The sequence below is a fragment of the Rhincodon typus genome, chromosome 1 (assembly GCF_021869965.1).
Source record: "Rhincodon typus isolate 14 chromosome 1, sRhiTyp1.1, whole genome shotgun sequence".
NCBI classification, from domain to species: Eukaryota; Metazoa; Chordata; class Chondrichthyes; order Orectolobiformes; family Rhincodontidae; genus Rhincodon; species Rhincodon typus.
In genome coordinates this window covers 151,514,110-151,530,870 of record NC_063332.1, presented here as the reverse complement: position 1 = coordinate 151,530,870, position 16,761 = coordinate 151,514,110, and the positions used below count along the sequence as shown (strand labels likewise).

General features: G+C 41.6%; 1 protein-coding gene across 1 annotated transcript in view; it reads right to left on the bottom strand.

Annotated features, from left to right (window-relative positions):
* inpp4b (inositol polyphosphate-4-phosphatase type II B) overlaps positions 1 to 16,761 on the bottom strand; it is a 718,933-nt gene that overhangs the window by 135,352 nt on the left and 566,820 nt on the right. The window contains exon 14 of the mRNA XM_048597564.1: positions 14,643 to 14,751. Coding sequence (XP_048453521.1) covers positions 14,643 to 14,751 — 109 coding nt within the window. The remainder of the gene's footprint in view (positions 1 to 14,642; positions 14,752 to 16,761) is intronic.

Sequence of the window (16,761 nt, the reverse complement as noted above, 5' to 3'; positions counted from 1 at the left end):
CACTGAAATAACTCCAGAGACACCAGTATCCTGACACCAAGTCATCCTTTATTTACATATGACAAGTCCTTGTCACTGATCCAGCTTCCTCAGAGCCGGGTCTCAGAGCGAGTGGAGCCTCTGACTCTACTGTTTACATCTGTCAGCCAGGGCTCCCTGATTGGGGCTGTTAATCTGGTCCAAATCAGGGAATTCACATTCTATGAGGTCCACCTGGCTGACCTCGTTAAAATCATTACATTACCTATGAACATCAGGGGTCAAGTGGAAAGGGAATGTATTGGTAAGTATATGATAGCACTGACAAATATAGCCAAATGCCAGATGGCAACCCAAAAATAAAGCCATCAAAAGTGAGGTTGGGCTGCGTGATGCAAAGATATTCATACTAAGATGATAAACCAATCTGAGAGCCCAAATGTGATAGGAAGATCTGGAGTTTCAGATAGCAGATGTTAAGCAAAACCTACTTATCTCAACTAAAGCAAGTCTAAAGTTTGGTCTGGTAACTCTACACAGGCCAGAAGAGAACTGTAGCATTTCACAGTCTACAAAGCCATTGAGGGATAAACAAATACTAAAAAGATTATAAAGACATTTTTACAGGTATTGATTGTTTTCTTGGTCAACATTATCCTAAAGTAGATGAGAGTAAGACACCAACCCAGCATCTGCTAAGGACAGTTCCAGCTGCCTGCATATCCAGCCTGAAAGACAAGATTGAAGAGCTGAAAAAAGGGAATAATCAAAATGTGACAACAGAATGGTAGCAATAAATAAACCTGGAAAACTGTGATTATGCGTAGATCCAAAGGATCTCAATAAAGCTTTGAATAGATCCCACTACCCCACGCTGACCTTTGAAGAAATTTTTCCAAAACCTACCAAGGCAAAAGGTCTTTACTACCTTTAATAGTAAGGATCGTTACTAGCAAGTGAAGTTGGATGAAAGTAGCCATTTTCTACATCCTGGTTCAGGATATATCAATGGTTGGGCATTGCATTTACCATTTACACTGTTCCAAGGCAGAATTCACACAGAAAACACAAGATCAGTTAAAGTTTCCAGAATGGAAGTTCTTGTAAATGGAAGTTCTTGTAAATGTCCTGTAAGGCAATGGATATGGAGATGTAATGGAAGAAGCCGTTCCAGACCAGGATCAAAATCTAGAGCAACTGCTCGAGAGACATCACCAGATTAACCTGATATGGTGCAACAAAAATATGCAAGTGAAGATGCCTGAAGTCAAATACATGAGTAATGTACTGACAGTGAAAGAACTTTGCCTGGAATCTGACAAGGTGGATACTGCAGCAGAGATTCTACAGTCAACAGGTTTGAAAGCATTGTAACGATTTGTTGAATTTGTGGTGTGTTTATCAAAGTTCTTGTCAATTTGTTTGGTAAGCGCTTGAATAACTACATAAACTCACTGCTAAGGGTATATAGTGCTTAGCCTTCCTGCTCCGAACATGAAGGAGATTCTGTTACAATCAACAACAACTAACAGCAAAACAATAACATTAGTATTATCAGCTTGCTGACAATACTAGTGCTGAGACTGGTCTCAAGACACTTCAAAATGCCAAATTCAAACTGCTTCTATCTGCTTCAAAATGTTTGCAAAGAATGTTGCTGCAGTTGCAGAGATATTATTTGGACATAACTTACAAACAAGGGAAACAGATGCACAGTGCTGACAAGCTGTCAAGAGCAGCACTGCCTTTTAAGAAATTTGACAAAGCTAAAACACAGTGTGAATTCTTCCAGATTAAGTGAGAAATGACTTGACATGCTCTAGAAGACATCAACACAGCACACATACTGAATCTGAAAGATAAGCTTCTTGCTCTGATCAAGCATTTAGCACATGAATGACACTCTCCAGAGAGGGAACGTTGATGAACAAGCAAAAATCAGACAAGCTGCTAATGTCAATTGACACAAGTGCTATTAAAAAATCTGAATGCTTTAGCAACCTTGGATGAAATGCATGGGCTGACAGTTCTCTGGGGCCTGGTAGACTCCATTCTGGATCTTAGAAGAAGGTTGCTAATGAAGTACTAGATATATTGGTGCTAGTTTTTCAAATTTCCATAGATACAGGAAATGTTCCATCAGACTAGAAAGTAGCAAATACATCCTTTCTATTCAAAAAGGGAATAAGGCAGAAAATAAAAAACTATAGGCCAGTTATGTTGATGTCTGCCATGGGAAAGGTATTATATTTGATCATTAAAGAGATTATAACTGCATATTTAGAAAACTCAAGATAATCAGGTTGAAGACATTTGATAAAGTGCCACAACAAAGAAAATAAAAGCTAGTGGTGTGAGAGGTGATATATTAGCATGGATAGGAGATTGGCAGAAAACAGAGAGCATGCATAAATTGTTTGATTGGCAGAACGTGACAAGTGGGTTTGTGCTGGGGCTTCGAAATTTTGCAGAGGTTGTGTTTATTTCCACTGAACTTTAGAAGAGCGATAGGTGAAATATTTGAAATGTATAACATCCTGAATGGGTTTGAAAAGATGGGCATGAAAACAATAGTTCTTCTTGTGGGTCAGTCCAGAACTAGGCGGCACTGTTTTAAGATGACGGAATGTGCTTTCCAAACATATGTGAGAAGATTTCTTTTTTCTCTCAAAGGCTTTGATGACTCTGGAACTCTCTGCCTTGGAACGCAATGAAGCTGGGGCCAATTAATATTTTTAAGTCAAAAATGGATAGATTCTTGTTAGGCAGAGGAATCAAGGCATATTGAGGAAAGATAGGAATGTGTAATTTGAAACAGAACCAAATCAGCCATGATCTTTTGAATGGTGGAACTGGTTCAAGAGGCCAAATAATCTACTTATGCTCCACTTTCATATGTTTGCATATACAGAGAAGGATGAAAGTCAGACTGACTAAACTTAATACAGTTTGTAAACGATCATTTCTTTGTTGACTATGGACTCTGTAACTTAGGTAACTCGTGACAGTAAATGACAGAACGCTTTTTATGAAACGGGGAATGCTTGGAGGAATGCATGTGTACATAGTGCACTGGCTGGTTTGTTATAATCATGTGACTTCTGTCTCTATAGCTACTCTATAGCTACATTGGAAGTATTAGCCATTAAACATGTAATTTGAAATGTTATATTTTAAAATCGCTGGATTTAAAGGTAGCAAAACTCCAGTCTTCATCATTTCTATGGCAACTCCAATTTAACATGGAGAGCTTTGCCAGTGAAGCGGAGTTGACTTTTTTCCCGTAATAAATGTATAATCTAAGCAGATATAAAAGTTGTTACAAATACCAATTCTACTCATTGGCCACTAGATGGCTCAGCAGCTATTTTTTTTCCAAAACCCCATGTCCCACCTGCATCTACCAAAGGATAACAAGGTGCAGGGCGGGATGAACACAGCAGGCCAAGCAGCATCATAGGAGCAGAAAGGCTGATGTTTTGGGCCTAGACCCTTCATCAGAAAAGGGGGAGGGGAAGGGGGTTCTGAAATAAATAGGGAGAGAGTGGGAGGCGGATAGAAGATGGATAGAGGAGAGGATAGTAGGAGAGGAAACAGACAGGTCGAAGAGGCGGGGATGGAGCCAGTAAAGGTGAGTGTAGGTGGGGAGTTAGGGAGGGGAAAGGTCAAGGGGGCGGGATGAGGTTAGTCAGTAGGAGATGGGGGTGCGGCTTGAGGTGGGAGGAGGGGATAGGTGGGAGGAAGAACAGATAGGGAGGCGGGGATGAGCTGGACTGGTTTTGGGATGCGGTAGGGGGAGGGGAGATTCCCATATCTCCCGCAACTCATCCCTCACACCCCGTCCACGCAATAAGAACCAAAAATGAATCCCCCTCGTCCTCACGTACCACCCCACCAACCTCCGGATCCAACGCATCATCCTCCGACACTTCCGCCATCTGCAATCTGACCCCACCACCAAAGACATCTTTCCCTCCCCACCCTTATCTGCTTTCCGGAGGGACAACTCTCTCCGTGACTCCCTTGTCCGCTCCACACTCCCCTCCAGCCCCACCACACCCGGCACTTTTCCCTGCAACCGCAGGAAGTGCTACACCTGCCCCCATACCTCCTCCCTCACTCCCATCCCAGGCCCCAAGAAGACTTTCCACATCAAGCAGATGTTCACCTGCACATCTGCCAATGTGGTGTACTGCATCCGCTGTACCCGGTGTGGCTTCCTCTACATCGGGGAAACCAAGCGGAGGCTCGGGGACCGCTTTGCAGAACACCTACGCTCGGTTTGCAATAAACAACTGCACCTCCCAGTCGCAAACCATTTCAACTCCCCTTCCCATTCCTCAGACGACATGTCCATCCTGGGCCTCCTGCAGTGCCACAACGATGCCACCCGAAGGTTGCAGGAACAGCAACTCATATTCCGCTTGGGAACCCTGCAGCCCAATGGTATCAATGTGGATTTCACAAGTTTCAAAATCTCCCCTCCCAAAACCAGTCCAACTCGTCCCTGCCTCCCTAACCTGTTCTTCCTCCCACCTATCCCCTCCTCCCACCTCAAGCCGCACCTCCATCTCCTACCGACTAACCTCATCCCGCCCCCTTGACCTTTTCATCCTCCCTGGACTGACCTATCCCCTCCCTAACTCCCCACCTACACTCATTATTACTGGCTCCATCCCCGCCTCTTCGACCTGTCTGTTTCCTCTCCACCTATCCATCTTCTATCCGCCTCCCACTCTCTCCCTATTTATTTCAGAACCCCCTTCCCCTCCCCCTTTTCTGATGAAGGGTCTAGGCCCGAAACGTCAGCCTTTCTGCTCCTATGATGCTGCTTGGCCTGCTGTGTTCATCCAGCCCTGCATCTTGTTGTCTCGGATTCTCCAGCATCTGCAGTTCCTACTATCTCTACCAAAGGATATTTGGATTGCAGACCATCAGGAACAGAAAGAAACATACGAAGCAGAGGGAACTGCAGCTCTCCCATCATTAGCTGCTGCAAGTATTTCCCAACTTGATAAAATAAATAGGCATTGGACCATTATATTTCAATTCCCCTCCCACTGACATTACTTCCCAGCATAAATCAACATGCTCCTGCTCTGAAAATACCCTTCCAACAACTCTCCCACTTCCATCACCTACCATCATCTGCTCTTAAGGTTCTGACCGTTCTCCTCTTGCTGAATTCCTTAGTTCCCATCTCTGATCCACCTCCAAACTTCCTACTCCCTTGTCAGCATTGAGGTTGCTTTCTTGTCATATACACCGATTAGGCTCAATCCTGCCTCAGCCAATCAACACTTAATTACGGGGTAGGACAATTGATTGCTTGGTGTCAGGGCTCCAGTCCCTTTAAGAGAAAAGGTCCCACCTTCAGGATCTGCTGGCCCATCAGATAACTGGCAGCTCTTAAGACCTTACAGACCACTGCAAGTGGAGATCACTGCTGGAACTGCACTGAACCCAGAGCAACATCATGGATGTCAGTTTGAGACTACAATGTGGGGTTAGAGTTGTCAGAGCCAGTCAGGCAGGCCCTGGGGAAGAGAGGAAATGGTGATCATAGCACATGCACCCACTCCCAACCCCAGAGAGCTCACAGGAAATTACTTTGTTGTCTTCCGGTAGAATGTCCACAGAGGTGGGAAGAAGTCCTTAAATGGCCCTTAATTGTACCATTTGGGGCCTCAATTGGTCTCTTGGCAGAATGGCTGTCCTTCACTTTTTCAGCTCCTGAGAAACTTTTACAATGTTGGAAAAATAACGGGCTTTTCTACCTAAACCCCACCTTCACTCAAAATTCTATAACTCTTCCACCTCCCACGTGAAGGCTCCATTAATTTCTGCCTGCCTTGAGAATACCACAGAAAAGAAAGTAGTAAGAATGAATATGAACGAATAAACTGAAGTAAATAACAAACAAGTAGTAGCTTCTCTGTCTCACTGTACAACTAGGAGGCAAAAAATTGGGTAGAATCTTCTGCCCAACCTGTGTTGCTTTTGATGGTGGGCAACAACTAACCAGTGAGGATTGCAGGTGGGAAACCCACCACCTATCGTCCTCAATTCTAAATAAGTTCCTTGCGAGAAGTTCTCTGGATGGCCTCTCCATTCTGCTGCCAAATAAAGTCCTGAAGTGGGCAATTAATGTCCATTCAGAGGCCTTATTCTGCTGCTGCTCATTTTCCTTCAGCATTGGGCTTGGGGTGCCAACCTTCTTCCCCCTTCGGTGTCCAGTCTGCAACACCCACTCCTTCCCGTTATCATGTACCTGTGCCAGGTCTCTCCTAGATCCAAGGCCACCCCAGAATACAGAAGGCCTGCCAGCCTATGATGGGTGTGCAGGACATATTCTGCTCCCCTGGGTCTGAAATCCAGGAGAAAGGTCCACTGTTAGCCTGTAACGGTCTGAATGGCACAAGATGCAGCGGGCCTTTATGAAAAGAGTTGGTGGGGAATCTCAATAGTACTTTCACCAGAGGCCAACATGCCCATCGCTTCCACAAGGCTCCGTCCATTATTCCTTTACTACCTGAATATTAACTCACCTTTTGTAAAAACTCCCAGTACTAAATAGATCAAAGATAGAAAGTTTAATTTATCAAATGCTGTCATTCTAATTCAAATTAGGGATATTCTTAAAAATGAATCAGATGAATTTTATTTCATTTAATGAGATTAAATGGAAAAGAAAGAACAGTTGAATGGAAGAGTGATTATGTTTCTTTTTGCATTTTTATCAGCTTTTCAGTATTACTCATAAGGAACACAATCTTTGTTACGTTCCAGGGTAATTACTTCATCTGGATCAGGTGTAGGATTAAAGAATATGCAAGCAATTTTCCTCCCACAATTTGTTTTGGAGCTGAACTATTAAAATAATGGGACAGAAGCACAACTGCTCCAATTTCAAACTGTCCCCTGAAGAAATATCCTTCATTTCATGCAATTCTAATTGTGTGAATTATTTGTAGAGGTGAATCAAACTTTATTTCAACTCAATTTTGGCACTAGAAGCAGGTTATTTTAAACAAACACCTGCAGTGTGGAGCTGTTTTGTACTATTCTTATCCTTTCTTTAAAACAGCTAGCAATATTATTTAAATACATGATAAATTAATTTTTGCAAGTTTATTTCTGCTGAAAGATTTGTCAGGGTGCTGCAGCTTTGAAGTACAGTATGAACTATTCATGAAGCTATTTCTATATTTTTCAGCTCTCCTTAATCAGGCACATCCTGTATTGAATAGGAAGTACCTCCTGATACTTATTCTTTGCTCAAATTTCATACTTCAATTTGTCATGCAAAACCAAATGAATACATACCAGCAAGGTCTGTAAATGCTTTACAAATCTAAGAGTATGCATGTCTGTCTGAACCATAACTGATAACTAATCCAGTAAAGGCATCAGTGATTTGCCTAGAGGGATGACGTTTGACAAAATATTTTAAGATTATCACACAAAACAATATTCCCCATCATTTTTCAAACAACTGTCAAAGATAAATCAGAAACAGGTTTTTGAAGAACCATTAAATTTCAAAACTAAGAGTAAGTTTTTGAAATTTCCACACAGATCTCTGTACATCTTTCTACACGATCAGAATCATGTTCTGAATGACTGAATCAATACGCAGTTCAAGTCGAGTTGGAGTGCAAAATCTCTGTCCAGATATGACACACTAGGAGAAATTTTGTCAGTGGCTGACCACTCCTGATGGCAAATGTATCAAGAGTTGGACAATATTCAGGATTGGCTAATACGTGACAAGCAATATCCATGCTACGTAAGTGGCAGACAATGACTATCTCAAACTAAACGAAATCTAACCGTTCCCCCTGCCATTCAATGAGATTGACAATGCTGCATTTACTATTATCTGTATCCTGGAGGCATACCATTGACCACAAACTGAACTGAGCTAGCAAATTAAAAACTGTGGCTACAAGAGCAGGTCAAATGTGAGAAATTCTACAGCTAATTACTCACCTCCCTTTTCACCATACCTGTCCACCACCTAGAATGCATAAATCAGGAGCATGACTGAGTACTCCACACACCTAGGTGGATGTTGCTTCAACAACACTTAGGTAGCTCAATATCATCCAGGATGAAGCAGGCAACTTCAGTGGCACCCTATCCATCACCTTCAACATTCATTTCCTTCACCATCAAAACACAATGGCAACAGTGTATACTATGGCAATATGTACTGCTGCAATCACCATATTTCTTACAGCAATACCTTTCAAACCTGCAAACTCTAACACCCAGAAGGACAAGGACAGTGGATGCATGGGAATGCCATCACCTGCATATTGTCCTCCAAGCAAGACACCATCCTGACTTTGAACAATATCGCCGGTCCTTCACTGTCATTGGGTTAAAATCCTGGAACTCCCTCCCTCACAGCAGTGCAAGGGTACATGCATAGAAAGGACTGCTGCATTTCATTAAGGCAGCTCACCACCATCATTTCAAGGACAATTAGATACAAACCATAAATGCTGCTTAGTCAGCATTAGCCCATCCCATGAATGAATAAAACAAATTCAAAAAATAATAGGAACTGATATGAAAAAGTCATGTAAAAATGATGTAGACCTTTAATTCTAATAAAATATGGGTATATTAAATTGTAGAATTGGACTGGAAGACAAACTAATGCAATTCATTCAAAATAGGTTGTGAGTACAATAGTGTGGAATCAGCTACGGGCAGGTTATTTTAGATCTTGTATTGAGATAGGCTTAATAAGTAACGTGACAATGAAGAATTCAATGGGTGTGTGGGTCGGTCGATTACATAAACAGACAGAAAATTAAATGTTTGGACAGCGCTAATCACTTTAAGGTAAGATTTCTTTCCCTATCTCAGGAGGAAATCCTGTCAGAGAGCTCTAACAGCCAACAGCTCTGTAGTCCGCCAGCATCAGTGGGAGTACTGGCAATCATTGGGACTATAGGCAATTCCACCACACTGTGGAGACCAGGTAAGTTTGGATTAGGGGATCTCAGTAAAGGAAGTGAGGAGCCAGGTAAAGGAGGCTGGGGAGGGTTACACGGGACAATGGCATTTAGGGTTGGAAGGGTATGGCTCTAATGGGCCAAGGGGGTCTAGAAAATAGGTTATACCCTTCCTTGTCCAGCACCATCAGCCCAAAGCATATTATAGTACTCCTACTACAACTAAAATATCAGAAGGGGTGGGATTAAGCTTTTCAATTCCTGTTATTAGGCCACTTGAGGCTTCGATAGGCTCAAATATCAGCAGGCAGACTGATATCTCCCTTGCCCAGTGTAACTGTTTTTATTTGTTCATGGGATGTGAATAGCACTATCTAGGTCTGCACTTATTACCAATCTCTAATTGCCCAGTGGACAGTTCAAAGCTAACCACCTTGTCACTATAGGTCTGGAGTCACATGAAGACCAGACCAGGTAAGGAAGGCAGGATTCCTTCCCTAAAGGACATTACTGAATAAGATGAGTTTAAAAGTTTAACATTTCAGATAGACAAAGGAGACTGATGGGTATTTGGCAAGAAGAACAATCATTAGATTTTATATACCCATCTACCTTCAAATGCACCAGTGAGGGAGTGCAAAGTCCAGCCCACAAGATTCTGAGGAAATTTAGAGTCACTTAGTTGTAGTCATACAACATGGAAACAGACCTTTCCGTCCAACCAGTCTATGCCGAACATAATTCCAAATTAAACTAGTCTAACCTGCCTGCTCCTGGCCCAAATCCCTCCAAACCTTTCCTATTCATGTACTTATCCAAATGTCTTTTAAATGTTGTAATCGTACCTGCATCCATCACTTCCTCAAGAAGTTCATTATCTTATAAACTTCTTTCAGGTCGCCTCTCAATCTCCTACGCTCCACTGTAAAAAGTCCCAGCCTATCCAGTCTTTCTTTATAACTCAAACCTTCCATACCTGGAAACATCCTGGTAAATCTCATCTGAACCCTTTCCAGCTTGATAACATCCTGCCTAAGCTGATCGACCAGAAATGGATACAGTATTCCAGAAGAGGCCTCACTGCAAGGTATGTATCTGGACAGTCATGAACTAGAGAGCATGGTCTCAGTATAAGAGGCCAAGTTATTTAAGCCTGAGTAGACAAGAAAAGCTTTCACTGAAAAGAGTATGAATATTTAGAATTCTCTTCTCTAAGAGGCCAGTGAATGTTCAGCATTCAACACATTCAAGGATGAGATATACAAACATTTGGACTCCAAGTAGTCAATAGTTATGGGCATTTGGCCAAAAAGCTGAGTGAAAAATTAAGCATGATCACATTGAAGAGCATAGCAGGCTCAAGGGGCCTTATTAATGATTACTGCTCTGGTTCCTGTGTATTTATAATGACTGTTACTGTATTTTATTTCATGGCATCACTTTTTACCTGGCACAGCCCAGTAATGTTTCAGGCCTTTGCTATTCTTCATTACAAGTGAAGAAATGAAATGCAGATCCCTACTGTCCAGATTATAATAACATTTAATCAATAAACATCATAAAATATAGAGGCGGGCCAGTATAGAAACAAGCAAGTCAGCCCTTATGGTCAATATCAGTATTTATAAACAACACCAGTTTCTATCCAATCTTTTCAGCTGACCTTAGCAGCACAACCCTCCTACTTCAGTTACATTTCTTTTTCTCATTAATGCTTTATTACATGGATAAAGCTTAATAACCATGAAACCACAGATCACACATTTCATTGTAGAGCCTTGTTGTCTATACTTGTGTGCCATGATATGCCAGCCAAAAATGTTTTTGAAACCAGAAAGAAAGATCTTATACAACCTTCATCTGTAGACTTGCAAAACACAAAACAAAATTATGCATGTTTCATGTAAGTAATATACATATTACTGTGTTTGTATATTATATGCAAATTTTGCTATAAACCAGCATTCTGTGTGAATGGTAATCTTTAAGAAATGATGAGTTCTAAGGATTTACTACATTTGACTATTCCAAAATATTAGTTAAATTCAATTCTGCCCAGCAACAGGAGCACAAGACTGTTGCAAATGTTTCATTAGGTCACTCAGGACACTTAAGGGGTCACAGTTTGTTGGGGAAGGAGACAGAGACAGAGACAGACAAGCGAGAGAGAGAGATAGAGCAGATTCCATGTTAGGTAGAACTGCTGTTAGCTATGCCGCTAAAATTGAACTACAGAGATGCCACACAGTTATGGCTTAGTAAAGTCCTGTAGCAGTCAAATAACTCTGTATTGTGAGGGTTCAGGGTCATAAATAACTGTGAAAGCCTTGAGAGAAGGCAGGACGCAATTAATAATTAGGCACTGAACCACACGGATTCAGTGTAGTTGGAACTCGGTGATGTCCCAGAGTAGTGAGGACTCATAGGAGCTTGAAAGAATTTGACATATAATTGATAGTGTTGCTGTACTAAACTATCAGTTGAATGCCAACAGCAGTATTTGCGTTAGGTAACTGAGCAAGATAAGAGCTCAGGAAAGAGCTCAGTGCCAGAGGTAGTACTCATTTGGTGAGGCTCACTGTTTTGAAAGAGCTAGTATTGTACCTGTGACTAAGTAGAACATAGCAGCAGCAGTAGGGCATTCAGCTGCAGTATCCAAGAATTCAGGGAAGCATGGTCCCAGGAAGGAAAAATAGACATCCAGAACATGAGCAATCACTAAGGCAATTCATGACAAAGTGTTTTTTTTCGGATTTTTAAAGATGCTGAATTACAAGGAATCACAATCAGTTACACAGGAACAAGGGTAAGCTATTTAACCCATTGATTCTGTCCTGTCACTCAGTAAGACCTGGATGACCTTCTATGTCAATGCCACTTGCCCACACCATCTCCATATCTCCTATTGTCATCAGTCGCCATAAACTTGACAACTTACGTCTAAAAGAAATTTTTAACAAGATATTGATGACCCAGTCTCACTAATGTCTGTGAGGTACTGCTAAGAAATCTATGGGATCTGTTTTGACTGTATTTGCTATTTTTGTGTTCTGTAGGATATTCAACCATCATTTGTCTGTCAACCATATTTGCATCATGTTAAGTTTGGGATGTTACAATGAGTTTTACCTGTCTTTGCAGTCTGAACTCTTTATTTGTCAATAATGTTTGCATTCTTGTTGAAGTGTCATTTGAAATAAACTAGTTATTCTTGGCTAATGGAAGAAACCTGGCTGAATCTAAGAAGTACATAATTACATAGAAACATAGAAAATAGGAACAGGCCATTTGGCCCTTTGAGCCTGCTCCACTCTTTTATATGATCATGGCATATCATACTACTCAGTACCCTGTGCCTATTTTTGTCGTATGAACTCTATCTATCTCCTTCTTGAAAACATCGAAATTTTGGACTTTTTTTTACTGTGGTAAAGAATTCCATGGGCTCACACTCTTTGGGTGAAGAAATTTCTTGTCAACAGCATCCTAAATGGCCTACACTGTATCTTTAGACTTTGAACCCTGGTTCTGGACTCTCCTGGTCAGCAGTAACATCCTTCCTGTGTTTATCCTGTTACCCTAATTGACTCTGGTTAAAATAAGAGTTGTTATCACCTGGGAAGGAATGGGCCTACAAAGGAATCAATGCACTCCTCCAACCTCAGTCATAATATGTGTACCAGACCCAATTTTTGTCGTATCCTGTATTTATTGCACAGACAATGAGTTAGCAATCTGGTCTTTTAGTGAGACTTACAAATATTTTGTGTAACATGCAGGGTGGCTCGACAATTCAAGAGTTGCATATGTTCCTCGCTTTCACCTCACCTGATGTCGAAGTTGCCAGGACAGGAGGCAGAAATATTATTTCAAAGATAAACACTTGCCCCTCCAAAGTCAACTGACATCAAGTCGTTACAGGAAAGAAGATAGGACAGCCTGGGCTATGCATGTTACAAACACAACAATTCTGCAAATATTTCTACATTGTGCTCTATTTCACAATTCACAGGTGATTAAATTAAAGCCTTGCATTCAGCAGCTTGAACTGTTCAGAAACAGTACCATGACGAGATACATTGTTTGGAAGTTTAAAAACTAAAATGGCCTGCATTTTGCCATTAGCAGCGAAGCAACAGGGCCCATCATTGGCCTGGGGGAAAGCTAAACATATAATTCTATGGATTTCTGTGGCATGGCTTCCCCTTTTCCCAACTGCAGTTTAAATCTGATAGCACATCCACCAGTCCCATCAGCATCAAACAGTGGTGGGTGCTGCTCAGACTGGAGAAAATGTAGGAAGAATAGTGATGCTTAAGTAGTCCTGGCATTTCAAATAGAGAGGATTGGACAGCAAGGGAGATAGAACAGGGGTTGGGGAGATGGGTTCTATAGGGAAGATGTAGGGGGATGAGGTAGGTGTAATCCCAGAGTTTGTCCTATTGTGCAAAGTGCACCCCTGGATTGATGAGCACCTCCTCCCTCCTGCTTTGCAAAGGAGTTCTCTCAAAAAGCGACATTTGCATTCTAGCCTGCCTGCTACTGCCCAGCATTTTATGGCAGCAAAGGTGAATTGAGGCATTTACTTGCTAATTATTTGAGCAGTTAAGGTCTCAATAGGAATAAGGGCAGATGGCATAACCCACCCCAGGTCAGGAGCAGGCAGAAAGGAGGTGGACTGTGTACCGGACATACATGACGTGCCCTCCCCCACAAGTGCCAGGGGGCAATAACATGCATTCATATGAAGATATTACATGATTAAAAACCAAGTTTACTCCTTTTTCTTCACGGTTTTCCAGGATTTTTATGTCAGTTCTAACAGCAATGCAGCCCAAGTTTTTGATTGCAGGCTGAGAGCGGGTTCTAGAGAAATATAAATTTATTGAGAGTAACTCTTAGATGTCAGTGTTATTCTGCACATTGACTGACACCAGGGCCAAGAATAGGAGCAGGTGCGTTTTGAAAATAGAGCTTATGGATGGTGTGCAACTGCAGAATTTCCAAAGAAATGGCAGAACCCAATGTCAGAATCCTGCTGACTTGCAACTACTTTCCCATTGAGGATCTCATTAACAGACGAGGGAGAGCTAGAAGGAAACTTTGAAGGGGTCAAATCTAAACAAACAGTCTGCCACACATTACAGCACAGCTGTCAGTTCAAAGTGGAGAAAGATCAAATTTTCTTTTGTGATGAAAAATGTTTGGCACTAGGATTTGTCCTGGATTGGGCACAATCTCTTTTAGTTGGCAGTTGTGTCACTTGCATGCATGGTAAGGCTGCTGGCCTTTCAATGAGCTGCCTCCTCTTTCAGCAAGGCAGTGATTAATCCCATCATGTCCACAGTCTGATGTTTATGCTCAGCAGAAGGTTCCCACACCAATAACTGAGCTTGTGGTCATCTTATTTAGAAAATCAACATTTGAAGATTGCATTCTGTAAGTAATATAGCTGTGATGTAAGATCTAGACCCAGAAAATATCAGGGCATTGGTTTCCTGACCCAGGATTGAAAAATCAAACCCCTGATGTTGTAATCAGTTTCACTGGACCAAGGACAGAAAATTCCTCTGGTATTAACACCTCAAGATGTAGACCAATCAGAAGCTAATAATAAATACTGCAAATTTGTTTAATGCAAAGTACAACCAAATAGTCATGCTTATATATTAAGTAGTTAATCTTTTAACTTACTTCCTTTTTTCTCCCTCAAATCTGTACAGTTGCCTACGAAGGCCTCCATTTCGAAACCCCCGAATATGGGCTGCTGGAGCTCCAATGGTAACAACATCATAGATGCCATCTAATCAGGAGTAAGCACAAGAAACATCTTGAATTTCTGCCATTGCTTTTCCTTTTAATTTGCATATTGCTGAATATTCAGCTGAATGGGGCCAAATGTAGCCTTCACTGGTAGTTTGGGTTGGATCACAGCAAATCTAACAGGCGGTTTTTCTTTTCTGTTGACTTTCTTCTATTTTCAGCAACTAGTGAAGACCAATTTAAGCCCCAGTAAGCCCAGATAACCATACATAAACTGAAATTCTCTTCTTTTAACCTACTGTTATGAATAAAGCTCAGTCTACTAATTTATGCCTCTAGTGACATAACTAGATTATTGCATAAAACCATTTTAGAAAAAAGGTAGACTGGCTTTCTTAAATTTCTTATGAGCTTCTCATTCTAGAAGCACGGGACAGGAACTTAAGTGCTTCGTCACGGTCCATTGGATTTTGAGTTCACTGACTTGAGTAAATACACTCCCAGTTTTCAAAGCTCACACCAAGAAACTGAATTTGCAAGTTTTACCATTATCCTTCCAAAAGGTTTGGCTTTTGCATGTTTGCACATCTGATGAACTTATTAAATAATATATCCTTTTTAATTTACTTATTGAAATTAAATTATTAAATTCTCTCAATAGGGTGAAATTCAAAAGACCTTTAAAAATAACATGAATTTCATCCCTGGCCTTCTGTGAACTAGATTGTGCAATTAAGTGTGATTAGGATTTATGGTCAACTAAGAGAAATTGACCATGGGATTTTGATTGCATTGGCTTTTATAGTTAGTTTTCAGCCGAATAGTCACAATTCAGTTAAATTATTTTTACTCTGAAATTGGCAGTATAAGGAAATAACACAAGTATATAAAAGTCAGCATTTAAAAAGAAAAATTTGTTAGGAAAGATTTGGCAATTAGAGCTAAATAAAGCTGGCAAAGGGAATGAATGGCAAAGTGAGACAAAGGGAAGACTGAACAGACAAAATTAATTTGCTTACAGGGTAAATTTTCCAACCAAATCATTTTGAGTGCTTTGCTGAATAAGGAGCGAGCATGTACATTTTAAACATATTAAAGGACTGAAGGATTTAGTTCAAATACATTGTGGTTTCACTAGAACTACACCAGTCAGAAAAATTATTAAACATTTTAATTTCATTTAAAACTGGGATTTATTTTGGTAGCAATAATGCTACTAATAGTAATACTACAATAATGAAGTTATCCTTTGTATCTCTGTAGCTTAAAAACTATATATTAATGGTTATTTCAGCACCACAGTGTGTAAATGGAGCAAGTTTAAAAACCAAACATTTGCAGCCCAGTACAAGGCTGTAATCTGCAATCCGACCCCACCACCAAAGACATCTTTCCCTCCCCACCTTTATCTGCTTTCCGGAGGGACAACTCTCTCCGTGACTCCCTTGTCCGCTCCACACTCCCCTCCAGCTCCACCACACCCGGCACTTTTCCCTGCAACCGCAGGAAGTTCTACACCTGCCCCCATACCTCCTCCCTCACCCCCATCCCAGGCCCCAAGAAGACTTTCCACATCAAGCAGATGTTCACCTGCACATCTGCCAATGTGGTATACTGCATCCGCTGTACCCGGTGTGGCTTCCTCTACATCGGGGAAACCAAGCGGAGACTCGGGGACCGCTTTGCAGAACACCTACGCTCGGTTCGCAACAAACAACTGCACCTCCCAGTCGCGAACCATTTCAACTCCCCCTCCCATTCCTCAGACGACATGTCCATCCTGGGCCTCCTGCAGTGCCACAACGATGCCACCCGAAGGTTGCAGGAACAGCAACTCATGTTCCGCTTGGGAACCCTGCAGCCCAATGGTATCAATGTGGATTTTACAAGCTTCAAAATCTCCCCTCCCCCTACCGCATCCCAAAACCAGTCCAGCTCGTCCCTGCCTCCCTAACCTGTTCTTCCTCCCACCTACACCCATCCCCTCCTCCCACCTCAAGCCACACCCCCATCTCCTACCGACTAACCTCATCCCGCCCCCTTGACCTGT